Source organism: Molothrus aeneus, chromosome 6, assembly GCF_037042795.1.
Source record: "Molothrus aeneus isolate 106 chromosome 6, BPBGC_Maene_1.0, whole genome shotgun sequence".
Lineage (NCBI taxonomy): Eukaryota > Metazoa > Chordata > Aves > Passeriformes > Icteridae > Molothrus > Molothrus aeneus.
Window position 1 is genome coordinate 42,871,178 of NC_089651.1, and position 27,879 is coordinate 42,899,056.

General features: G+C 39.3%; 1 protein-coding gene across 1 annotated transcript; it reads right to left on the reverse strand.

The window, feature by feature from the left end:
- Window positions 1–2,324: 2,324 nt before the first annotated feature.
- On the reverse strand, window positions 2,325–27,294 carry GTF2A1 (general transcription factor IIA subunit 1). The gene is made up of 9 exons (XM_066551235.1): window positions 27,158–27,294; window positions 19,966–20,067; window positions 18,147–18,351; window positions 15,719–15,783; window positions 13,488–13,563; window positions 12,073–12,206; window positions 10,860–11,180; window positions 9,865–9,954; window positions 2,325–6,861 (listed from the first exon to the last, which is right to left on the reverse strand). The coding sequence occupies exons 1-9, from the start codon at window positions 27,185–27,187 to the stop codon at window positions 6,754–6,756; spliced, it is 1,131 nt and encodes a 376-aa protein (XP_066407332.1). The 5' UTR covers window positions 27,188–27,294; the 3' UTR covers window positions 2,325–6,753.
- Window positions 27,295–27,879: the final 585 nt, after the last annotated feature.

The window sequence follows — 27,879 nt, forward strand, 5'->3', positions numbered from 1 at the left end:
CCCATCTTCAGAGAGCAGCTTTGACCTATGGAAGTGAATGGGCAATTCAGAATAATTTATAACATAAAGGACTATTTGCATTTATTCTCTCTCCATATTATCTATTTCAGATAACCCTCTCAGGTCACACAAGGGCATACACATTTATACCACGTAAAAAAATGTAATTACATAGGCACTTTGCACAAAAATAATTGGGAAAGTCTTCACTCTAAAGAAAAAAATTGTCCTAAATGAAATTTCCTAAATTTTATATATCCACACTGAAGGTCAAACATGGTTCAACTGCAGTTCATCTGAGAGTACTACAGATGTCCTTACCTCTGAAAGGATTAGATTTTGGCATAATCCCATTAGTGGTAGAGTGCTGAAATCTGCTCTGAAAACAAGGGCAAGTCTTTAAGAGAGTATTTTACAAACAGGAGTCTGCATTAGAAAAAACAATACACACTCAAAAGCTGATGCAGTTTAAGACAAGTTATATGGAATAATGTAGAGTTGAAAATAATGGGAATATACTGAAAGCTATGCTAATATCCCAAGATTCTTATCCTCTCATACCTCTGCAATGACAATAATTAAGCCATATAAAAATCAGATAAGAAAATAATGCATTTTTAAATATACTTGATTTTGCAAAAAAAAAAAAAAAATTGCTGAAATACTTTGTTCAGCCACAGCTGGGAGAGCACAATTAACATTCAATTGTAACACTCATATTTTCTCACAGGAATGAAATCTAGCTTTTTTGTGTTTTAACTTAAATTTGCTACTAATTTGTCAGCATTCTGCTTTATCTCCTCTTTTGTCAGGGTACTTTTGAAAACCTTTTGGCCAAAACAACAGGCCATTTTTCTGACCTGTTTGTTTCTTACAACACCAAAGATCTCTTTTGGAAAAACACTGGATTTTTTAATAATAAATAGTTATTTATCCAGAATCAACTCCAACTCCATTTCAAGTAAGGCATACTTTATAGAAAAAGCCATATTGCATTTTTTTAGATTTCCTTAAGTGTTGAGGGCTGGAGAGTAAAGAGGAGTATTGGGGCGGGGGAAGAGGAGGGGGGTCCATCCTTGAATACTAGGGAAAAAACAAAACACCACCACTCCTCATGAGGCTTGGTTTGCTATACATTGACACCACTGTAGATAAAAAATTACTTCACAATCATCACATTCCAAAATACACCCCCCATACAGGCAGTATAACCTACATTTATTTTCTTCCTAATTAGAGTTTCAAGCTCAAAATCTAGATTTAAAAATAAATCACAAGCCATGTCTCAAGATACTGCTTTTAGATAGGAACTAAAAGGATGTCACTTGCTTGAAAGCAATTCTGTCAGATTAGATTAACTGATGAAAACAAAACCTTACTCATTGGCCACTTATCATCCAAGGACGCTGCATTTTACTTCTCGCATTTCCACGTACAGGACTAATAATATCAAGATGTCACACAGAATCATAGAATCAACAGGGTTGGAAGGTACCTTTGAAAAGCATGCAGTCCAACCCCCCTGGCAGGCAGTGTCACCTGGAGCAGGTGACACAGGAACTAATCCAGGTGGGTTTTGAATGTCTCCAGACAGGGAGACTCCACAACCTCCCCGGGCAGCCTGTGCCAGTGCTCTGCCACCCTCATTGTAAAGTTCTTCCTCACATTGAGGTGGAATTTCTTGTTTTTGCCCATTGCTCCTTTTCCTGTTGCTGGGCATCACAGAAAAGAGTCTGGCACCATCCTCTTGACACCCATGTCTGAGGTATTTACCTGCAGGAATGACATCCCCTCTCAGTCTTCTCCAGACTAAATGTGCCCAGCTCTCAGTCTCTTGTAAGAAAGATACACCAAGCCCTTGGCCAGCTTGGTGGCCCTTTGCTGGACCTTCTCCAGTAGCTCTTTGTCCTTCTTGTACTGGGGAGCCCACAACTGGACAGGGCACTCCAGACTGGCCTCACCAGGTCTGAGCAGAGGGGGAGGATCACCTCCCTCAACCCACAGGCCACTGTTCTAATGCACCTCAGGATACCACTGGCCTTAATACCAAGTTGTTCAACCAATCTTATCTCAACACCTAAGCCTTAGGTTACCACAGGGAGAAACCCTTAAACAAATATGCAAGTCTGGCCTCATGATTAAGCTGTGAATTTTTTTATAACATTGTCATGGTATTAAACAGAAAGTCTGCAGGGCAAACTGAACAAGTGAAATTATCTCTATGTGATAAAAACCAATGCAGAATCCTCAACATTATTATGGGCTAGTAATAAGCCTCATATATGAAACAAATGTGCATGCAAGATAGTAAATGAAGTGGCAAACATTTTTAAATAACATCTTTAATTAAAGTTTTTGCAAAGGCAAAATATTAAACTTAAAATAGGTCTTAGTACATCAAAATACTAAGTTCTCTAATCGTATTCCAAGCATGGCCTTTGAAACATAATATCCTGTATATCACAGAGGAGCAACCTTGATCTGCAATTGTACAGAATGAATTTTACAAACATAATAAATATATTTACCCCCTTACACATAACAGTATATGTACAACAGCAGTTGACAATAGTAGCTCAGAACAGCAAAAAAGGATAGTCCCCCACTCCATAATCTATTGGTACCCTATGCACTCTGGAACATGTCTCATTGGATGACTGTACATATAGCTAACCCAAGGTAGTTTTTCCTGTTTCAAAAAGCTCCTTTTGTTCCACAACATCTAATCCACCAAATAATAATTAAAAAAACACACTGCATGAACTGCCTGAAAAAAAGTAGACGACATGGAAACCAATGTACTGGTTTTTACACATTTCCCAACCAATCACAGCAATGGGAAAACGAGACTTTAAATGCCAGACACCAATACAGAACAATATGCAAGTTTCTTCATCTTGTATAGCCACTCATCTCGAAGTCTGAGAAGAACTCTAATATCAGATGGGGGTGCATGGGTGGTGTGGGATGGCACACAGTAAATCCCACGGTGCTGTGTAAGGCAGCCCAGTATCAATCCAGTGTGCGATGCCCTAAAACCACTGTTCATTTCCTGGACATCTTATTGCATTCTATCAGGAAGCTTTTACTTTGGGGGAAATTCTGGGGGGTTTATTGTTTTTAAAGGAGCTTTTACAAATTGAAGAGATTAAATCAGTATTTAATTGATTTAATCCCAACTTTGTTGAGTTAACAAGGTCTCTTAACTCCTTCACTGAAATTAAGAAATTTTGCTCTGGTAGTGTTATCTGGTAACATAATTACTACTAACTGTCAAGAGGTGAAATTATTTTCACAGACTCAATGAAGTTTACTTTAACACTCCTAATTGTGCAGCAAAAAGATAAGAAAATATTTATTTTTAAAAAATCAGTTACATGACACAACATGTTTTTTGCTCTCTTCTAGAAAATGTGCTTCAGAATCACATATCAATCCTGGAAATAAACTCGGACCACAACTGTCACTTTAAATAGTGTTGAGGAAACTGAATGACGTTTAAAAGCAAGTTGTGAGTACAATGCAGGAACAAGGAGTATGAAATCTCAAAAAATCTTGTTGCTAACCAGCAACTAAAGGGGGAATAAAAACATATTTTATTTAAATAGTCCAATAAAGTTCCTTATGTGACTAAATTCTCTATTATCTCCTTAAAAGAAAACATTTCATTTTGTTTTCCACTTAGATGGTTTTAAATGATTGCACACACTAAAACCTAACAGAATTAGCGCAAAAAAGTTGCTTTTCTGATTGAAGCACTGCAGGAAATTTACTCTCTCAGGAATCATTGTCATACTGGCAAAACAGGTATTCTGCAAACTGAAAAGGCACAAGACTCAATTTTGCCCAGTTGCTCTACAAGTTTCCATCAGCCATCATGGTTATAATTCTGAAGTTATCTTCCCCATTTTCTTTCCATCATAAAAAAAGGTGCTCCATTATCTGTGCAAATTTTAACATAAGCCCTCTTGAAACCATTAATTGTTTCCATAATACTGAACTATTTAAATTGGAAAAAAAAAGCGCTATTTCTAAGGGGGAAAAATCACTTATGAACATGGGAATCCCTTGCCCTCTGAAAGGAATGGTTTCTTTTGAACCTAATGAAATGGTCTGTTCAGTTATATAGTTAAAACCATGATTAAAAATTCAAGTATAATAATAAAATTAAGCAAACTACATTCTTACAGCAAGCTGCTACAATAAAATGAAATTAAAACATGCTTTTTGACTTAAGAAAAAGGAACACTTGATGTAGCAATAAGAGCACAGTTTGGTATGTGCATGGTTTGACTGGCTTTCCCAAAACTTCACAGATATTTGTATTTGAAGACAAAACCTATCTGAAAAGCATACCATACAATTAGCTTGCAAGAGGCTGTGCAAGTTCAGAAAGCTTCTAACATCCTTCAGAACAGACTAAGCTTAATCACCTTTAAAGTTCAGCTACCCTTTAAAATAGAGAGGCTACGCAGCTTCTAGTACATGTATGTGGGTGAGAAATATCACTAAGTTGTATGAAAACAAAGTGTTGTATAAGTAAACTGGGTTCCAATAGTATAAAAAGGAATCTGTAGCTAAAGGATGTTTTTTCCTTTTATTGGTTTGGTTGTGCAGCATTATGGGAATTTTTCGGAAGTCCACTACTTAAGACTTATTGGTAACAGACATGGAAAAGGTGAGGGAAGAAATTAGTTGGTATATTATTGATTTCCTTGCAGTTTTACATAGAAGTGTCAACAGCGGTAAAAAAATAAAATATCTGCGTTGTTCAGAAGAAAGCAAACACCAATCAATTTGAGATACCTTGAAAGTCCCCAGGTAAAAATGCAGTCTAAATGATGATTCCATTACTGAAGAATCAATTAGAAGAATCATCAATTAACTTTTCATAAAGCTTATGAATGTAGACGGCTTTCAAACAACCATATGGCTCTCAACATAGCCCACAGGCAGTTTCAGTCATTATCAATGAGAGAGCAGGTGTACAAAATCACAGCAATAAAACCTTCTTTACAATTTGTTGTGATTTTTCTACATACTACTGAGACTACAAATGCACTTGGAGGCAAATGAATCAGAGAATGAAAATTAAAGCAGTTGTTACATACTGCTGAAATACACTTGTGACTTTGTTAAATAATGTTTACAATATCTTGTTCTCAAGCCAAAAATAAAGTCAGAAATCATGTCTGCTGCTCATGGTCTTAGCTAATTCAGTAAAAATTATCTTTGTTGTGTCCTTTTTTCATCAACTTTTCAAGCACCCAACAAAATGCAAAATTTTTTTTGAAATGGTGAGCCACATGAACATTCCTTCCTCAACAGTTTCTGAAGTATAATGCCCATTCCCTCTCCTCATTCAGAAGTAACTGCATTTCCAAAAGCAGGGTTTGCGAGCATGGCCCTATGCAGGAAGAAAAGTTCTTCAACTTCTGAGATGAGAAAGGGAAGGAGGGGGGAATAACTTTGTTGCTTTACACAAACTGAACACAAGAAAAACCCCAAACAAACAAACAATAAAAAAGGCAAGTGAAAAAGTGACTACACAAGGTTTAGTGCATCTGACTGCTTGATTTGCTGAAACCAAGACAGTCTAAAGATACTCTAACAAAATTTGTGTTCTTAAAAGCTGTGCAGCTTTCTTCATGAAATTATATGCCATCTGGAAACTTTAGAGAGATTAACTGCTGCAGGTAATTTCTGGCTATACTTTTTAGTAAAGCAGATCTTTGATTAAGAGTTGCAGCCAGGATGTTAGAATTTTTATGTGATTTTTCTGTATTAAAAATTTAGTCATTCCTGTGGGTCTGTTGAATTATTTGTGGGTGTCTGGACTACAAACACAGTAAGCAGGTAAAGGAATGCATCTATTATGGCATTACCCAGATATTGGATTCAAAAGGCCTCCAAACCCTTTAAAAAATGTTTTTGTTAAAAAATCAAGGGAAACTTATTTGTTTCAATTCAGTGATGCTGAACCACCACAAAACAGCAAGAATATAATTAACAAGTTAAGCAATCTGACTTCTGTGGGGGATGAGGTGCTTCAAATCTTAAAAATGCAGCCCTAGATAAAACCTATCACATGAAATGAAAATAATTTTGAAACATAAATCATTTTACCATTTTGTAACTGCTAGGAACAACAACCTGTTTATGGGGAATGGCATTGAAAACAACAAATAGATATAATAATTAATGAGCATATCAGAATTAAAAATATTTTCCTTATACAAGTTATTTAAAATTTAACACCTTAATTCTTACCCTTCTGTACAAAGCTTGCACGCAGTTTAAGTAAGATTCTGACCATCCTCACTACCAAAAGGAAGTGTTCAAAGCAAAGATTTGTACACACAATAAGCACTTTCAGATTAATAATCTATCAAAGGAAATAGTTCCTTCAATCAGTGGAAGAAGTATTTTAAAATCTTAAATCAAGGGCAGGGGGGACAAAGCCTTACATGCTAAATACCAGCTGTAGGTACCTGTATGTAGAATTGATAATTAAGGTATTCCTAACACACAAAACCAGCTCCCAGACAATGCTATAGCTGCTACAGTCCATGGCTTGCTCATCTGAAGTAGTGTCTTTGTTGCCACATTTTACCTTTGTTCCAATACTTTTGTTTATTTCTGATGTGCAGATACACATTTTGATTGGAGTATATATCCAAGTCTCAACCTTTCCTGCTTTTGTTTTGTTTTTTTCCTTTTACAGGGAGTTCTTTTGTTTTGTCTTTTAAAACTTCACCATTCTGCGTCCCCAATGGCTTTGGAAAATACATAATCTCTTCCATTAAGATTCATGATGCCATCTTTGAGATGAAATTTCCATTTGTTTTTACTTCTGTGAATCTAAAAACAAGGCAAAAACATTAACCTATTACTCTGCATCAGAAATAGGTAAAAATGCATAAGTAAATTATAAGAGAAAGAAAAATAAAAATAACTATTAGATATGCATTACTAAATTATTAAAAATACTGAGTGCCACATCCAGTCTTTCCTTAAACTCCTCCAGGGGCAATGACTCCACCACCTCCCTGGGCAACCCATTTCAATGTTTAAGCAACTCTTTCTGTGAGGACATTCCTCCTCCTGATGACCAGTCTATATGTTTAATTTAAAACTAAAGAAAACTGAATAAAATTCAGCCTAAAGGTAGAGGAGTAAAGTTTGGCAAAATTTAAAAAAACCAAACCAACAAAACCCTCCCACCACATACTTTAGGCACAGAGCAGACAAATATTTGCCATCTATCAAAAACTGCATCTGAAAGACCAAAAGACCACCAGACGACCAGATACTCAAAGAAAGCAAAGACTTTTCAGAAAGCTGAAATGCTGTCCAAAAGGAAAGGTTATCATAAACTTCTGCAGACAGAACAAAGATGTAATTCTAGACCAAAGATGGTTCTAGAAGTTCAAATTTTACATAAGTCATAAAAACAGGTAACCCTGCTGCAATTTTTCCAGTCTTATCAAGCATGGGAAGTCTCACCATGTACCATTGGTGCTGTAGAAACAGCAACATGGCACCAAACAGCTATGACCATATCACTCATTATTTCTAGTACTGCTTGATCTGTTCTCACTTTAATCTGAAAAAGTGATGGTCAGTGGCAAAAGTTAGTGAGCAAGTAAATGAACAAGGAAAGGTCTGGCTTATATACACTACTTGCTCTACTGAATGGTATTCCACAAAAATCCCTCATCAGAAGCATTTGAGCTGCCATGAGGTCAGATGAATAACTGAATAAAGATGAGAAAACACAGGTAAGATCACAGTTTCTACAGCAAAATAGAGTTCATTCCAGAAAAAGGTTTGTGCTGGTTGGAGTCCACACAGTTTAAGAGCTTACTAAGGATCTGAAAAATGACAAAATGTATTGATGATACAATGAGTTACTGAAGAGCTGCAGAACAATGTCACTGCCCTAACTCTGTGTAAGAAAACAGTGGTGGTATTCAAGGCACATGAACACAGTAACAATGGGAAAAAAAAATCAATTTCAATTTACACAGACAATAAAAGTGGTGGGTTTGAACTAACAATTGCAAGTCAGGAATGAGATTCCAATGCTCTAAGACTTTCTCATGAGAATATCAGCTCTGTGTCCAGTGGGGCCAAAAACATACACAAACTATGCAGAACATTGCTACACCAGCAAATAAATTGAAATGTTAACTGTGCTCCTCCCTAAACCTTATCTACCCTTACAAGTAAGATACAGAAAAATCAAACAGATCTGCAGAATGAAAGTAAGAGCAATCAAATATTTGAACAGCAATCCAACATTTGAATCAGGTACAAATAAAGTGCAGCTCTGATTTCAAAGACATGACTGAGGAGGGCTACGATCATCTGCAGTATCATAAACAGGACCAAGAAAGCAAAAAAGAAAAGACTCTTTAGAACTAGGAGGTATCATATGAAACTAATGGGTTTGAAAACAAGGTGATCCTCCACACAATACATTTCTAAAACTTCTTGTTGCAAGGCAAAATTTTCAAGGACTCAAAAATAATCAGATTGGTTTCTAACAAGTAAAGGAAAATTATCATCTGTTGACCATTTGAGAAGAAGGCACTTTCTCTTCCTCAAGAAACAGTTCACAGAAGAATGTTTGTAAAAAGCTCTACATGAGTATTGCCACCTGTCTGTTCTTGTCTCATAGTTCCAGAAGCACCCACCATCAACTGATGCAGGACACTGGGCAGGAGGGAACTGCTCAGATCTAAGCTGATCCTATATATTTTAGAGGCAAACTGAATAATGATTTCTTGAAAAGAGATGAAGTCCTTTCAGAGTATGTGGCACTGGAAGATAATGAGGGACACTGCTCCTACCAAGTTCTCATTCCTAACTTTTAAGATGGTAAGGATTTCAGAGTAGTTCCTGTTGTTCAGTTTCAGCAGCTCCCAATAAGCTTTTCTACCTGCTGTTCTGAGTCCCTCACTATTCCTTACAAATTGCCTCAAAACAGTTTTGGATTACAGTCTAGAGAAGACAGATGGCTGGGATATAGGTCTTAAATTCTGTGTTGAATCTGATGGCAAGTCTAAGCAGAGTCTGGGCATAACTGAAGACTTGCTAACCCAGTCATTCTTTGCAGCACAAGAGCTTACAGGTTTTTTTAACCCCTGCTTTAAAAAGGATCCCGATTTGTTGTAGCCCAATTAATTGAGTACAGGAGAAGAAAAAGGAAAAAAAAATCCACATCAAATAATCTGCGTACTACCTCAGCCAAAAGATTCTGATTGTCTAGACACATTTAAAAAGTTTCCAGCACAGATGAATCCAGGGAAAATCTGATCCCCTGTAATGACTAAATTCTTGCAAGACAGTTCAGCAGAATTTAAAGCAAAACAAGCACAAGCATTCCACACTGCCATTTGATATAGCACAATGCATAGCACAGAAAGAGCATTCTCCTCTGGTAACCATTCTATCATCCAGAAAAGATACTTTTAGTGATCAAGGAACAGTTTTCCGCAAGTCTAAATCCTGAGGACTATTTTTCCCATTTATAGCCACAATAAATGTACAAATTTAACAAAAGCTGACCTCTCCTGGTCCCAGAAAACTGCCCTTTTATTAAAGGGCATAAAAAGACACTACAAAGAAAAATAAAATGCAGCTAAATTTTTCTAAGCTTTACCTATTACCAAGTTTAGTACAAACATGGTACACAAACCTATTTTAAAAACAATAGGTAATTCTTACATTTCCATTCACATTATAGTCTGTATAGTTTTACCTGTACTTAAGAGTTACAAAGATACTACTTAAAATTTTTAATTTGATAGTAAGAACAGAGCAAGTAAAACTTTTGGATTGTTTTCTGTAGAGATTTACCTTATCATACTGGCACACAACAACATTTTCTGTATCAAAGAGTTCTTGTCCTTCCTCATCACTCACATCATCTTCACTGTTCAGAGGCTCCTGAAAAAAACACATGCAAAAAGTTGTGATGGCTGGCTAGGTTACAGCTGTTACTTCAACTATTAGCATGAGGCTACAGTGTTGTCTATGAACTGCAGGACCCAAAATGCAATATTAGACTTTCCAACAGAGTGCTGATGCCTCCTACCCTCCCTCCTGAGAAGATACCCTTATGAATTTTAGTCTGGAACTTCAATGTCCAGGCCAGATGCTAAGCACTGCAGCCTTTTAACACCACAACTATTCCATTCTTGCTCCTTCATTGTAAATGTTTATGCAAAAGTATGCAGATTTTTGTTTTTGTAAAGTATCTAAGTGGTAAGAACCACTGGCTGAAGTCCAAAACCAAGCCAACTCAAAGACAAAATTAGGCACATGCTATTAAGAATAGTATGCCTGTTCCTGTCTCCTTATTTTATTAAATCAAGGTAAGATGTTTTCTAGAAGATACTTTATAATCAAATTTGAGTTCTCAAGCTTGCTCCTGTGTAACAGAAAGTAATGGAATAGCCAATGAGATACAGGCACACCACATCTGTTGGTCCCATCACTGAACCAAATGCTGCTCTCCTTTTTGTCTATCTTAGCACCCTGCTTTTGTACACACTTGGTCTTAAGCAGAGTTCACCATTTCTTTTTGCTCATGAAGGTTACAGGACTTCATGACCGACCTCTCCATAACATCAAAAATATTCCTATTGAAGTGTTTAAATGGTGTTGGTCACAGCTAATTTTTGCTGTTTCCCCCACACCCTCCCCAGCTGCACTGCTTTGCTAATACACACAATTTCCACAACTCAATAAGGGTAAAAGTTATATTCTCAAAATTACTGAAGTAATTGTACTATTTGATATAGACAGTTTTCTTTAAAATACCAACAAAAATCCCATAATACTAAGTTTACCTCTTCAACTTGGCCATCTTCACCTCCATCTTTTTCTTTCTCTTCCTCTTCATCATCATCGTACTCTTCTTCCTCATCATCCTCTTCTTCAGACGATGTGTCCCCTGTTCCATCAACTTGGAGAACAAGTGGTGCTTGTGGTTGTGCCTGTTGCTGCTGTGGCTGCTGCTGACCAGCTGCAGGAATCTGTGCTTGAGCTGGTGTAGGGGCAGCCACTGTTGTAGGTATAACTTGAGTTTTATTTCCTGTAAACAGGATCTGCTGAGGCTGAATAATCACTCCTGTCTGCTGGGAAAGCCCTCCAGGGAGAGGAGCCAAAACCTGATGGAATATCACTGTAAGTACTGTGGCTGCTAACGTGACACACCACCACATCACAGACTCAAAGGAAACAATTAAAGCATACCAATCTGACTTGAACTAATTACAGAAGAGTTACAAATATTCCACCTATATCAGGTACATAACTTCAATTTTAATCCCATACCTTCTTACACTACTTGTTGTTAAATTTGCTGCATTTTGCATTGCTAAATTTAAGAAAAAATTTTAAAAGTCTGTCCATTCTAAAACATGAGCATTGCCACCACACCAGAGTTCCAAACACAGCACTGGAATGTTTTAATTTGAGCAAAAGATTATTTTAAAAAGTCTTCTTCATTAAAAAAATTAAAACTCTTCACAAATTGTCGGTCATTCTTAACCTGTACAACTGTGGCACTATGACAATGTGACTTTGTGCTAACACAGTCTGGACACACAGCTGACCTTGTCAATAAACAACAATCTTTCTAAAACATTGTATTTACTACTGAAACAACCAAGGAGTGTCAATTTTAGGTATTTTGTTCTGTGTGTGAGGTGACTCAGAATCATTTCAATTAATTTAAAAGTACATAGACTAGGATTATGCACATAATAGAACTCAGCAGGAGATGCACATAAGAAATTTTAAACTGCAGCCAATCAATATCTGGCAAGAATAAAAGTGACATTAAAAACATTTCAAGATTGTTCATTATAGAAAAAAAAAAGCCCCACAAAAAAATAACCAAAAAACCCCTGCCACACTTGACACAACTTTTTCTTTTTTTAAATTATACTGTTTGAGTCTGTGTTCTAGTTCAACTTGTTCACAAAAATATAGTAATTTAGTAATTACTATGATGTTTTTTTCTTCCAAGTGTACCTATTAAAAAAAAATCTCCTTTACCTGCTGAATAACAGGTGCTTGTACTCCACCAGGTTGCATTTGGGGTATAACCTGCTGCTGTAGAACCACTGGCTGCTGTGGTTGAATAATATACTGAGCTCCATTTGCAGTTCTAACTACTTGGAGGATCTGGCCTGTAGTAAAATAAGTATCAAATTAATCAAATGTACAAAAATTTTAAATTGTTAGTTTAAAAGCTTGTTTCCTGGAAGAATACCAATGGCAATTAAAAGAGATAAATACTAAAACAATTCACTTTCATCAGTGACAAGACAGTATGCAATTCCAGCTGTGCCAGAAACAAAGAATAGGGTTCTTTACCATCTAAATACGATCATTAGTTTTTCACACTTCTTATCAGAAAGGTGGCGTACGAAGAGAGAAGAAATTCAATTAGATAATCCTGAACTTTATACATTTCCCTCAGATGGATCTCCTGCTCTCTCTTCACAGCAAAATGCAGTCCTATTTACCAAACAGTTAATGTACCTGAAAGAAGGGACTTCCCCAGCCCTAGTCTAAGAAATTAATAGAATAGAATATAAATGTTCAAAACTGAATTATTACTACAAAAGTTACAAATGTAGGCTGCAGATTATTCTGTGCCATAACAAACATAGATACACTTCCTTAAAACTGGGAAGATTTTGATTTTTAGAACAGCTGCACATTTAAATTTTACTTCATATATACCATTAAACATTATAGTGTTTAAAACAGGACGGTTAAGTCCCAGGTGATCCTAGTGAGCATAGGAGAATTACTTCAGCAAAAGCAGCAACTAGATCTAGAAAATGAGATTTCTTAGGCCTTTCCTTACTTCCTGTGCAGTACAGAGCTATAATCAGGTTTATAAAATCAACATAAGCTGAAAGTACATGAAATATCAGATATGCTGCTCATCAAAGTAACATTTAATCATATTCTAAATGCTTGGCATAACAGTATTTAGCAACTGTAAATATGAAATAAAGCTAGCATTGCTAGAAAATTTAGAAATTCCACTTTGCAGGCTTAGCAGGCATGAAAAACCTTAGGACATAACACTTCTGAAGTCACAGAAGTAGTGATCCTACTCCATAGTAGCTCAGTACCTGAGCTTGGATCATGCATCACAAAGCTCAGAAATACACAAAGGGGAAAGACAGTAACACCAATCCCTGTGCATCCAGAACTTCTCTAAGTGGGGAAAACCTAGACAGATTCTAATCTACAACACCATTAGGGCAGAACCACAAGATTCCTAAGTCAGTGAGCAAAAAGTGCAGGAATCAAGTAAAAAGACTGCAATACCTTGTTAGGGTGGATTACCAGATCCTGCTTTTTAGCAGTTAATAACAAGAAGTAAGGCACAGAATGCTTCCCTATTAACCCCCCTTAAAACTATAGCTTGTTCTCAATATTAAGACAGTTACCTGAATTTGTAAGTATCTGCTGAACTGGAGTAACACCAGCGGGGAGAGCCAATGTAGCTGCAGTGGCTGCAGCACTCTGAAATACAGGAAAAGCGTTTTAACCACAAACGTAATACTGACAATGTTTCATCTCAAAACATGCTGCCTGAACATACCCAACTTCTTATTACCATTTGCAGTGTTTGCACACAAGCTCCTACAGCCAATTAAAATGCAGACATTTCAACTGTACATTATGCTACATATAAAAATTATTTTATTTTCCTTCTCTAATAGTAAGAAGACTGAAGCAAAATCACTAAATATCAGACCCTAACGCAACTTGGTTTCTTGCTTTATCTGCAAGCTCAGCAGATAAACCTCTGCCTTCTCTGCTGATCTCCTAAAACACTGCATTGCTCATGTGGCAACTTCAGTTACACTTTTTCAAAGCAGCTGAGGCTATGGGCCTACAAATCTGAAGGTACATAAGGTACTGACTGAAGCAATGATTATCTAGGCCTGCCTTGTTTTCACAAAGCACAGTAATCAGGTCTGCACTCTTCTTCAAGTCCCACATTGCACAGCTCCTCTGAGTGACCTACACATACGGTGTACTGACTTCACAGAATGACTCATTTTTTCTCTCAAGACAGCTGGTTCAAAGATAAAGTGAAACTATCAATGAGTACTGATTTGAACCTGCAAGGAAAGAGAATTTCAACATAATTATGGGAGCTCCAAACACAAAACTCTGCATTAAGTCCTTAATTTGCAGAGGATGATGGACTTCTCTAGAGGCCTGTCCATTTCAAGGGTCCCACTTCAGCTGCCATGGAAAAGGCTACCTTCCTCTGCTATAAGGGAACCATGGCCAATTATTCTTTGTTACTGAAAGGATTTAAACTTCATAACTGGGTAGAATGCGTATTTCCTGTTTAGAAGAAACAGATCTCCCCATACTGTCAATATTAGAGCTATGTCTCCCAAGATTAGAGATCACCACACAAAACTAAAATATGCTCTATGCATCCTCACATCCCAGACAAACACAGATGAATGAACTCTCATTACTCTCTGCCTTCCAAAATATTCAAAGTCTGTCAGATCTGCTCTTTCATATCAACTCAAATGTTTCTAATAAAGAATATTTCCAAATTGATTGTAACTCTTTGCTGAACAGTAGTTCTCTGTGGTAGACAAAGCATCAACATTTTGACAGCAGTCGAGTTTAAAAAGCTTAGCATAGTCATTTTTTTCTATACCCTGAGATAACTGACACAGGACAAAAACACATTTAATTGTTGGATTTGTAAAGTTACAAATCCCATTGAAATGGTTATCAAACGTAAGAAAAAGGTGAATGTTTATGTCCTCTTGGCTTGTAGGTAAATCATGCTATTCAAGTAACAAAGTTCAGGCTCTTTTCTGTAGCAAGATCAGCAGAAAACAGAAAAGTAAGAGAAGGCTGTTCTGCTTCAAAACTTGTTGCATCTTGAAACTTTGCTTCATGGGCTTCTACCATAGAAGTGGTAAGAATGTAATGAATTCTGGTCATAATACACATAATTAAACTTATATTAGGGGTTATCTTCAAAGCTTTGCAAACAACTTATTTCTCTTTAGATTAAGCCAGGGCCTTTAAAGCAAGGTAAGATAAGCAATATTAACCTCTGGAGATACAGAGTGTAAGAAAACTGTACATGATCAGAATCAGTTCTATATGCTGTTACATAATTAGTGAATGGAATTAATGTGACCAGCAAAGATCTATATGAAATGCTAAATCATCTCTCATTTAACATAAACTGATGTTTCAGCATATTTAGTGCTTTTTTCTGCATCTAGTAAATACATTATGTTTGCATCAATTACTGGTGGTGTATTGGTATATGAGTATATTGATATATACCAATAGAGGTATGTACCAATATATCAATATTGGTATAATGGTATATATCATCATGGAGATTCATACCAGCAATATTCCAATTTCTGATTTTAAAAAAGTTTTGGTTAAATATATTTAAGCAGAGGATCAAAGTAAGTCCTAGATTTGTTGGCAGAAGTCATACATCACTGTTCCTAGACTGTAAGTGCAGCAGCAAAACTCAGAAAGGTGGCAGACGGGTTTACCAGTGTGTCCTAAATTACTTTTAAGCATCTGATGACTAATAGGAATTTATATTTACTGTTTAATCAAAACAATTTACATAATGACAGTGTAAGCCTGTATAAACTTCTTCTCTTACCATGCCTGATGCATTCATATGTGGTATAAGCTTGGAATCTGGCACAATAACCTGCTGCTGAGGTGCTAGAAATGAAAAAAAAACAGAATTTAACAAAAAATATACAATCTGCCCAAATAACATCCAAGCCAGAGCAACTCAGAAAGATTATCACCTAAATGTCAGCTGAGCTTCACCACAAAACCAAACACTAAGCAGTCTCTGGTCTTAGTAAGTTTTACTTTCAAGACAATATTCAACAGCAGCTCGGAGGGGAGATATGACTACTTTGCCTTTACAGATCTTATTTCAAGGGCTTCAGTTATCTATTCTGTATCTAGGTAAACCAAAATTGAAAATGTATTGGGCATCGTAAATTTTATCAACATCTCACTAATACCTCTAATTTTAGTGAGATGTTGATAAAATTTATGATGCCCAACATCAGAGTTCTTCAAAAACAAAAAGTTAAACTCTTAAAACAGACTTAAGCAAGAATTATTCCAAGATGAAGAGTAGCAGGATGCTGCAGTTAGCCTGAGCTATGCACAGTCAGCATAGCTTTAAGCTCATGATCTTCACTGTCTTCTGAATGCAGCAGAAGCAGCTGAAATGTGATAAACCACCTGTCCCACACAATCAAGCAGCTTTGGTGCACTAAAGGAAAGGCTAGCTAAACTATACCAACAACCTGTTGATCATCTGCAAATGCATATGGCCAAGTTTATGGAACAAGCAGGTTGCCACTGCTATTATCAGTGACAGTAAACTTCAAAGTGACAGAGCAATTTGAATTAATTTCTCATTGACGACCTATTCTCCACCCAATCCCTTAAACAAATGACACTTAAGAATATTAGGAATAAGAGTTTCTAGGAAATATTCTGGGGTAGGAAACCTCAAAACCTGTACAGAGATCTGAGGGCATCTCCAATTTTCATGGAAATGAAGGAGGGCAAAAGATTAAGGAAATCTCATGAACCTGTGGCAGGACCACAGAAAGGACAGCAGGAATCACCTTGTCGATCATCCCGATCCCTGCCTGGGACTGCACCAGGTCATGTGAAGAGCTACTGTACCATCTCCACCATGGAACAGGGAATTCAAGTAATTCAGAAAACTGCATCTCTGTGATGGGTAATTCAGAAAACTGCATCTCTGTGATGGAAGTGCTTTGATATCCTCATTTCATTTAGTCTCCGTGCTGTCATTTAGTTGTAAGCCGCAACAGTGGGCAGCAATGAATCAGGCCGAAGTGCGTTAGCAGGGGCAGGATCCGGCCTCCCCCGGGAGCACAGGGAACACCTCCTCCATGTTCAGCGCAGGGACCGCGGGCCAGCGGAGTCGCGGCTGCTCCGCCCAGGGGCCGCCAGAGGGCGCCGTGAGCGGCCGCCCCCGCGGGGGCCCCGAGCCTCGGCAGCCGCCGTGTCTATCGAGAGGCCTTCATCTCAAAATTAATTTTATCCCAACGCGCAGAACTATTTGTGTCTAGCCAAAATTAAAAGTACTATAAGAAAAAAACAAGCAACCAACACCCATCTTTCCTTCCCTGTCAAAAAAGTGCCCCAAACCAACCACAAAACAACCAACCAAAACGACATGATGGAAAAACTGATCACATCAGTTCTATACCGTGTTGAATACATGGTGGTTGGGTTTTGGGGGTAGACAGTGAGGGATATCAACTCATATCTATCTTGGACAACACAGGTTTTCTGAGCCATGAAATCTGACAAGAAGACTAAAGTCTGTGACTACCACAGATAAGTATTTTATGTCACAAATTTAATACACTGAAAACACAATCAAGCCTTTCATAGGTGGCAGATATGATTACTCAGCATATATGCAGTAAAATTCAGTAGCTTTTATCTCAGTTTTCAACCGAAATTATAATGGCTGGATAAAATTTTCATTAAATTAATAATGAACACATAAGACAGTTATTACAAGAAACAATATTGTTACGCCTAGCTAAAATATACCTTTTACATCCACATCTACATAATGTGCAATCTTTTAAGACCAAAAATATCTACATATACTCAGACTATTACACAAGTATTTTTCATATCCTAGCATTGAGTTATGCTAACCAAAAATGGTTTTTTGAAATAATTTGCTCCTAATGACATTACCACGTCATGACTAAACTGTCAACTGCTTATACTGCCTTGAACTTAGAGCTGCTAATGGAATTTTGGAAGTTGTGCATTCTGAAAGCATGTTATGTTACAGATGACCAAGAGAAGAATCCAGCTTCTTCAAAATCTTCTAAAGAATAGGACTTAAAACAAATACCAAAACACATTTCCCCCAGCTTTCTTGACCCATTGAATAGAGGCCAAATATAAAGACAAAGTTAAGCACCAGAGAAGCATCCAGCCCTAGATTTAGAACATGCTAAGGAGCTGGACTAACTTCAGAGTGTTTAGAGATGAAGTCTGACCTTGCTGAGATGCTGGAATAAGGACCTGTTGTGGCTGAGACTGCTGCTGCACAGTCTGCTGTGGCTGAGGTGTGTGATGGTGGTGGTGATGATGCTGCTGTTGCTGCTGCTGCTGTTGCTGTTGTTGCACCTGCAATAAAAGCTGCTGCTCTTCTGAATGGAAGCCATCTACAGCCTTAGACTGCATCAGCTTGTTCTCCCACAGCTAGTTTGGAAAAGGAAACAAAAATATCTGTGTATAACTTTTACTCTACAGGATTTGTAACAATATAATGACAGTACTCCAAAACTGAGTTTCACTGTTTATTTTGTGCAAAAAGCCCAAAAACCTTCAGGCAGATACAGACAAAAGATAACTCCACAGAGTTAAGAAAAGGAATTAAATATCTCTTGGCACTCCAAGATTAAACTTTAACATTCTTTCTTTCTTCCAAGTGTGGAAGATTCACAACAACCCTAACAGAAGCATGAACTGAGATAAACTGGTAACTTTAAGTAAGACTTTAAGTTTTCCATTTTCCTATATTCCTTCTTTCTTACCTCTTTAATCACAAAAATAATGCTTTATTACAGCTTTCCTCAAGCCATTTCTTCTTGGAACTCCTCAACAGAGGTTGTTTAAAGACTACTGCCTCCTACAACAGAAGCTACCAGTACACCTAAGATAATGCCTCTCTACAATCATTTAAACAGTTTCTATCACAATATCAAATTCAGCTTCTCCAGCCCTACAGCTCTTTATGTCAGCTGACATGTCATCAAAGGACAGACACAGATGCAAAAAAGCAGCTCTTGTAAAAAGAGCAACAAGAGTACTCTGTAATACATTGGTCTAGAAGAGTATAGGCACTCAGGACTCATGATTTCAAAATCTGCTTAGGGGTCCTCTTCAATACTTTGTTTTCCTTCTTGTCTCTTTCCTCATTAATTTTTTCTGACATCACTTGCAGAACACAAATACCACAGCTCTTTTTTTATAGCTCTCACTGTGTTTCCACCAAGACAGGTCATGGTCTCAACGGAAAAGTCTTCACCTGTTTCAGTCTAGACAAATTCAAAATTAGTTTCCCACTCCATCCATTTTTTGATGCTTCAAAAATATTGTGAATGCTCACTGAAGAAGATTATACAAAAAGTCATCTCCTTTCCCAGTTTGCTTTCTTTTTGCTGTTTTGTTTTACCATTTTTTCCCTTCACCTATTAAGGGCTTTTTTTATTCCTGAAGAATTTGAAGAAAGCTACAGGAGACCCACTAGAGCTCAGGTTAACATCCTCCCTTCATTATGGACCTTTGATTCAAACCCACTCCATGTACAACAATTCTGAATCAGAGCTTCAGGCAAGCATGATGCATACGGTGTGATTTATTACATACCAACCCCCCAAAGGACAATACCTTTGAAACTACAAACTCTACATGCAAAAATCTGACCATGTATCTAACAATGCAACTCTTCTTCAGAAAGACAAAAACATCAAGAAAACATCAAACAGGGCAGGCATTTTATTTTTCCTGCAGAGAAACACAAAAAACTATGTGGCTCTAAAACAAACATATTTTCCCCTTTTTTAAAGATGCAATGTTTTGGGGATTAAAGTAACACTGCATTCATATGACTGCTGTCAGATTAACAAAAATAACAGGGTGAGCAGACCTACCTATACAACAGTGCAATTCAAATGATATGGGGATACAGATATGCAGATTACAGTGTTTAATTAACTAAAAATTAGTACTTTTAATGTGAACAACAGTAGCCAGATTTGGAAACGAACTGCTGTATTGGTCTATTAAAAAAAATTTTTAAGTTCAACTTACTGTTTTGAGTTCCATGAGAACTTGTTCATCCACTCCTTCATCCAGAAAAACTTCTCTGACATCATTAATGACATCTTCAATTACAGACCTGTACAATTTAGGCTTTAAAAAAAAACCCAATAACTAGTCAGCACTGTTTTGAAAAGAATCTGTCACTTTACTATTAAGATAAGATTTCCCCCCACAAAAAACTGCATTTAGAATACACTACATGTTTCCAAGTGACTGAAATATCCAGGAAGGTATAAATCAGGAAAAGCAGTTCAAACAAGGTGAAATGGCAAGGGACTGCTCACGATATTCTGTGACATAAGTACAGCATAAGAGTTATCAAGCTATGAAGAGTATAGTTTAAAAGAGACAAGGAGATTGTTTTCCAATAACTCAATTTGTTTTCTGCTTGAAAATGTAGATGCTAAACATGCAAAAATGCTGAGATGAGTGCAAAATGCATTAAAGAACATTCAAAGTTTGAAAGTATATTAAAGACAGGAAAAGAAACTTGTTAGTACTTGCACCAAGTATGGCTTAGAATGATCTTGAGCTGAAAAACACTGAAGGCTCAAAAAACTGGAAGGATTCATGTGAACATCCTGTTCTTCCTTACATACCTGTTTTCAGAAACTCCTTAAGACATTATACTAGGTTAGACAGACTTCTGTTTTCAATCACTACTTATGCTTTTACATTTTGAATTTTTCATGGGGAAATACTAAAAATATGTTGTTATTATTACACTGCTTTCACACCTAAACTATCAAAAAAAGTAAATTGCCAGTTAACTTTAGATTGCTAAAAGAGGCTCTGGAGCCTCCATTCCTGCAGACACTCAAAAGCCATCTGGACATCATCCTGGGCTCTAGCTGGCCCTGCTCATGCAAGGGGGTTGCAAGGAGACCTCTAGAGGTCCCTTCCAACATCAACCATTTTGTGAATTTTAAAATGAAGGTACAATTTAAAATAGAGAATGCAAACATTTAACATTATCAATTAAAGCACAACACTTAATTCATAAAACCACACAGGAACTGCACTATGCACATGCTGTACCTTTTAAATAGTACAGTTCAGACCTTTCATTGTATGTATGAAGCTCAATGGGATTTTGGCTAGGCTTAAATATCTGTGCTATCTAACTGCAAGGCAGCCCAACAAGCTGTAAATTATGGTTGATAATCTTGCAGCCTGCAATCCACATATACTACACTGCCCAAGGTTGCTATTTGGCCTGGGAGTACACCAATTTTAAACTGAGAAAGAAAGCAGCCACAGCTTTCTCTAAACTATCATTCTCCTCAGCCCCAGTGCCCAGCTCCCTTAAGCAATAAATCCTGACTGATGCCACAGACATCAGATATGTTGTATATATGGACAACAATCATCCTGTACCAGTGCAGTGGGTTTGGTACTCCAGGAAGGTGGTGCCTCCAACACACACACAGGAAATCTGCACCAAACACAACCAGATAGTCCAGAGGTGCAAGAACTACACAAATATACTTAATGCACTGAAGCATTTATTTTATACACAGATATTTTCTTCATGTATTCCAGAAGTGCTGAATTTGTTGCAGACATGCTAAAAATTGTATTTCACATCTTATGGAATTGTTATGCCTAAATTATGGAATAATGTAGGTAGATTAGTAGCCCGTGATTTACTAATCCAGGGAAAATCTGAGTAGTCAATAAGCACAAAAGAGAAGCTGAATATCTTTACTTTTAGATGTAGAGGGGGAAAAAGGGAAAATAAGAAAATGCATAAAGATTACAAGGGAAATAAAAGACCACATCTGGAACCTAGAAATAAGCAGTCTGATGGCTGCCTAGTGCCCTTACTGTTTAAAAAAGCTCCGCACTGAGGCACGCCCAAGTTGTTTTTTTTGTTACAACCCCTGCCCCAGCCCCTTCCCCCAAAAAGAAAAGTACAAAAATAAGCCAAAAAAATCTCAACAAAACCCAACATACCACTCCATGTTATTTATCACATTTTAGCTTCAAAACATGCTGCTGCAAATCAAGTAGCTGAAATGTTATCATTCATCCTTTTATTACTGGCCTTTAAAAAAAAAAAAAACTACTAAAAATTCCTGGCTTCAAGTAACAGAGGAAGTTGCCATCCTTGACAACTACATTTAGAGCACCTATGACCGTGATTTAATTTCTTCAAAAAAACCAAAACATACCATAGTGCATGCTCTCTTATCCAGGTTTGAAATACTGCATTAACGATTTTTTAAACAGTGAAACAGAGTTTCAAAGCCAGACTTTTCTTGAGTGCTACAATTTAAAATCTGTGTAATAACTCAGAAATACCAAGCACCATTAACAGGATTATTTTTCCACTTAATTCATAACATGCAAAAAGACATTCTACTTAATAACATTAAGTCCTATTATTTCTATAATTAAACAAATTGCATGAAGCTTATACAATTCAACTAGCACAGAAATACTACTTAACCTATTCCATATATTGTTCCTTATTACATTAAAAGCATCTGTTCCTTAATGCCAAAACCACATTCTGCAAATAAATATGCTTAACCTCAAGCATGTGAGTTATTTTATTTAAGTACAGAGAACTACCTGTATGCCTAAAATTACAATCAAACTTCCTCCAGGATGGAGGGTGCATTTTCTCCTTTAATCCTCATCTCCCTAAGTTACCTATTAGGTCTACTTTTCTAATAAAACAGATTTTACACAAACAGGCCCTAGTAATTTCCACCAGTAACTACTTCCTCCTATCTGCACAGTCAGGTATTTTTGTAAGGTTTAGTCACAAAGCCTTCTAAGGTTTATTCACAAAGCCTGAGTCTATAAAGCCCTAGAAGAAAGATACCAACATTCAGGTACAACAAACTGACCCCACAGCCCAACAGTCTGCTTGGGAATTTCCTTTTTTCCCTAGGGAAGTAAGAGAAAAAAACAAATTCAAGCAGTTATTGGTGTCTAGTATTAGCTTAGCAAGACCTCAGAAAGACAGGTTAAGAGCACAGATGTTCACTCTGCCGTTGCTGACACAGGATCCTTCTGCACTACTTCCAACAGCCCAAGCAAGCAGGTAAGTGCCCCAGAGAGGACAGTCCTGCAGGGCTGGAGTGAGCTGAGTGACACGTGGGTTTAACCAGCCCACCAGCAGCCTGTACATACACCTGTCCTTCTGCATGAGCCTCACAGTGCACTGGATCTCAAAAGGGGTCAGAATTTTCACACTGCTTCTAATCACACAGTAATATACACGATACACTCATGGCTCTGTGATTAGGAGGAAGAAAAGAGAAAACAAAACATGTGCATGCTTATAATGAAACAGTGTCAGTCTGATTTTACCTGTACACATTTACATAATACTGAGAAATACCCTGTTCATTGAAATTCTCTTTTGTACACTCCTACTGAACATCCAGCCTAGGTGGAACATCTCCCATACTGGGGGCAGCAATGCCTTCAAGAGACATTCACAGTGGAATTCTGAAGAGTATCACAGAATGCTCTTTTCCTACCTCAAAAGAGGCATATCCAGTAAAATTACAAAATAGTCTTAAGTTCCAGACTTTAAAAGAAAGCACTGTACTGTTTTTAACATACACTAAGTGTTAGGTTTAAGCATTATTTATATGATGCTGAAGCTGTTTATATAAGCCATCTAGGAGTCTGAAGTTGAATGACAAAACTATTTGCATACACTGCTTACTCAAAAATAAACACAGTAATACAATTACTGAGTGAGTCTAAAGATGGCATAGTAGGTGTGCTTTCTAGTAAGTTTTTGCATTCAGTCAGAGAAAGCAATGCGAACAAATGGAAACTTTAAAGATTGCTATTAAAATAATTGTGCTTTCATCTGGTTTTTATTAAAGTGCCTCCCTCATAAAGAGAACATTGCTGTAAATGTCAAGCTATTTTAAGAGCAAAATACTCAAATCACTCTTCAATAAACACTATTCCAAGCACTTACTACAGATTAAAGACAACAATTAAAATTCCTGATTTATTAGATACAACCACAAACACATAGAAGAGATCTGGAATCTTACTATTTCCTCCTCCAGGAACATAAGGGAATGATTATATTTTACTTTCTCTGTGCATCTTGAAAAGAAAACTCCTGAGTATGGTGACACTGCTACACACAACTCCTAATCCAGGAGCAACCAGCAAGCTATTTTAAGAAATGCCACATGCCTTTGGGGGCTTACACTTCCTACATTCCTTCTGCTTCAAGGCAATAAAAACTGCAATCCTCTCTAATTATTATCACAACACTTGGGATTCCAGCAATTTGGATTTCCAATAACCAAGACGTTATGGAGAGACAGACCACAGCATGCCCTGTACATTTGACAAGGGTTCATTCCTGGTTGCTTCTGTAGCTCTCTCTGAAACATTGCTAATCTTTCTCCCAGCTGTGCAGTTGCCACTGTAAGCTGGCCACAGGCAGCCAGCAGAGAACACTGTAAAGGTAACTACTTCTAGTCACAATTACACCAAAGATGTGCATAAAAAAAGTAACATATATAATCTACACTGTAAGCATTAAGTTTTTTTTATGTTGTTCTGGACTTTTACAAATGTATTACCTTTATCATCCATAAAATCTTATACTATATATAGCTGTTAACATCTATTATTTGTCCTTTATTACAGAGAACAGATTTCTAGCAATTCAGATTTGATCAGATGCTGACGTGATACCATTGACACATTAGGCTCCTAGTCCAGCTTCCTAAAGTCACATGGTTGCAGCATTTCAAAATGTTCCCTACTCATCTTTGGCAACTCTTGGCTAAGTAATATATTTCCTGCTACTGAATGAGATCCAACTTGATAAAATTGAACGATTTTACTACTTAACTGAAAATTAACCCAAAGCATACCTATCTGAAGCAGGCTCATTTTAAGCTTGGCTTTTAGTATTCCAAACATTGACACTTTTCAAAAGAACTTCCAGTACAGAATTACAGTGAAAGAAAAGAAGTCTTAATAAATTGTTGAGTCAAAAATATTTACAAGTCCTCTGGAGATTATTCAACATGATTATTTTTTTCAACATGATTATTCAACACGATTATTTTTTTTCAATTCAGTACTACCTCAGTCAAGAGAAGAAAAACCTCTAATTTAGTACACAGAAATAAAACCTTTTCTTACAATAAAACCACAAATCCATAAGTTCATAAACAGAAGGACAACTAACATTCAAATCACACACATTCAATATGCATCCTCCTGAGTAACTGCCCTCTGTGTAACAGCTAACTACTTTCCTAAAGTTTTCTGATACAAAAGCTGACAAAATATCAAATCAAAGATGTTTCCTTGCAATTGCAAAAACCTAACTCACAAGCATGGCACTAACCTTTCAGATTAGGAAAAGAAAACTAAGACACTTTGCGTTTTCTATTGTATATTTTGTAGAATACCAAATACTGTAATGAAACTAAGTAGCGAATATACCAAAACCACTGCTCTGCCTGGAATGCAATAAAATATTTGTACACTTTAGGCACCAGAAACACACATAAATCACTGAGCAGCATCTGCAGCCCATGACCCATAAAACTTGAATATTAACTTCACTTTTGGGGAGACAGCTGTAGTCAGACCTTGGCAATGCGCCATAAAATAAATACCACAACTCTCCTTGATACACTGGCTAAGAACCGTTTAAACACTCCTTTCCCCACGCAGCAGAAAAGCTACTTTGAAGACTTTACAGGAGCACAGGAACGTGTGCGAGCTGTACGCCAAGGACAAAAAACCCCAAACCCTGAACAAACAACAAAAAAATCCTACAGCAAAACCCAAAACCAACCAAGCAAAATAAATTAAAAAAAATATTTTAAAAAAAGGTAAAAAGGGTAGAACAGATTCAAATGCAGGAGTAGATGAAAACTGTCTTTGTGCAATGCGTAGAAGCAAAGAAAGCCCATTTACACGGGCTAGGAGACACCCTCGCACCCGCAAAGCACCACCGCTCCGCAGCCCGGTGGCGACGGGGACGGGCGGCGCGGAGGGAAGAGCGAGCGGTGGGCAAGGCCGGCCGGGATCCAGGGACCAGCCGCCCGTCTCCCAGCCTCCGCCGCGGACGCATGCACCTCCCAGCCCGCGCTCCGCGGCTCGCTCCCTATTTAAAGGCTGATGTGGTGTTTAAATGGAGAGGCGGTGACGTGGGGCTGGAAAGCACCTTCCCATCCTAGCAGAGTCTATATTAGAGAGCGGCAATAGCGCTATATAAACAGGGCAGCCACAGGGAGGAGGAACACAAGGAGCAGGGAGGCAGAAAGGCAGGGGGAAGCCATGATGGATCTGAGAGCCACAAACAAGGGGGCCGAGCCCGCCGCCGGGACGCCGGGTTTGTCTCCTCCAGCGCTTCGGGGCGGGGGTCGCGGCCGGGGGCGCGCCGGGGAGCGGAGCGGCGGCCGGGGGGGCTCGGTGGCAGCGCAGGTCTGTGTGACTGCTTGTTGCAAACCTCTGTGAGTACAAGTGCAGCAGCGAGCCACCCGCCAAGGTGCAGAAAGCACGAGAAGGGAACGGGGTAGAGGTTTGGGGATTTTTTTCTTTTTTTTTTTTTTTTTCTTCGTTCTCTCTTTTTAAAATAAATACTGCCTCGCTCGCCAGAGTTGAGGGCTTTCACTCGGCTTAGCCGATCCGGCCGGAGTGGGATAAGTGCTTTTCAACCATCGTCTCCTTCTTACAAAGCAACATAAAATGGCTCCAGCGGAGCCCAGGCGGGCTTCCCCGACACCGCAAAACCGAAACCTGGCTCGGGCGCCCCTTCCCCTCGTCTCGGGGCGGGCGTTAGCGCCCGCGCTTCTCCAGCTCTCGCCCCTTCCCCGGGCGCCTCCCGCCGGCGGCGGCGGCGCCCCCCGCCCGACGGCCCTTCCTTCCCTTCCCCGCCGGACCCCCGGCCTCCCCGCGGGGCCGCCCCCGGGCCGCCGCCCCGCGCCCCCACCGCTCCGCTCCCGCCGCCTCTCTCCCCGCCGCCGGGCGCCACAAGTTGGCTGCCGCCGCGGGGGCGAGGCTGCCCCGCGCCCCCCGCCGCCCCTGCCCGCCGGGGGGCCGGGACCGCCCGAGGCGGGCGGCGGGAGGGAAGGGAGTGCGGGGGAGGGGGCGGCGGGCCCCGCCGGCCACCTCCGCCCGCGCTGCCCCCGGGGCCCCCCTCGCCCCCCGACCCGGTCCTTACCACGGGGTTTGTGTTAGTCGAGCTCGCCATGTCCCGAGCCCCCCGGGACGCCCCCAACCGCGGGGGGGAGTCGCCCCTAAAACAATAAACCTGCCCGGCTGCGTCCCCCCAGCGCCCGCGCGTTCCGCCCCAGCTGACGGGCGGCCCCGCGGCCTGTGCCGGGCTCGCTCGCGGCCCCGGGGCTGCAGCCGCCGCGCTGCCGCCTCGCCCCTTTATATAGCGCGAGTCGAGCGCTGCGCGAGCGGCCGGCGAGCGGGGGACGCGGGCGGGGGGGCGCGAGGCACCGCGAGAGCTGCCGCGAGACCGCGCCGGGACCGGAGGCGTCACATGGGGCGCCCCGCCCCCGCCGCCATGACATCTACCGAGGCGGAAGTAGCTGCGCGAAGCCGCGCGGCCGGGCCCTATCGAGGCGGAAGTGGCTTCGTCTCTCTCCGGAGCGCCGTCCCCGCCCGGCGGGTGATGTCACGGGGCGCGCGCGGCAGGCAGCTGCGGGGGCCGGGCGTTCCGTGGCCGCTCGCGGGACGGCAAAACGGAATGGTTTAGTTTGGAAAAGATCTATGAGACCATAGAGTCCAACCAGTGACCAAGCACCACCGTGTCAGCTAGACCAGGGCACTAAGTGTCACCTCCTTAAACACCTCCACGGATGATGATTCCAGTCTGGGCTGCCCATTCCAATGTCTAATCACCTTTTATGTGAAGAAATTCACCCTGATGGCCAG

Bases quoted from the DNA above. Each gene is read 5' to 3' on its own strand.
- GTF2A1 (XM_066551235.1), bottom strand. From the start codon at position 27,187: ATGGCGAGCTCGACTAACACAAACCCCGTG. The intron at 20,068-27,157 runs GTAAGGACCGGG...TTTTTTTTAAAG, and splicing joins CGACTAACACAAACCCCGTG to CCTAAATTGTACAGGTCTGT. The intron at 12,207-13,487 runs GTAACTGTCTTA...ATTTTACTACAG, and splicing joins GCAGATACTTACAAATTCAG to GCCAGATCCTCCAAGTAGTT.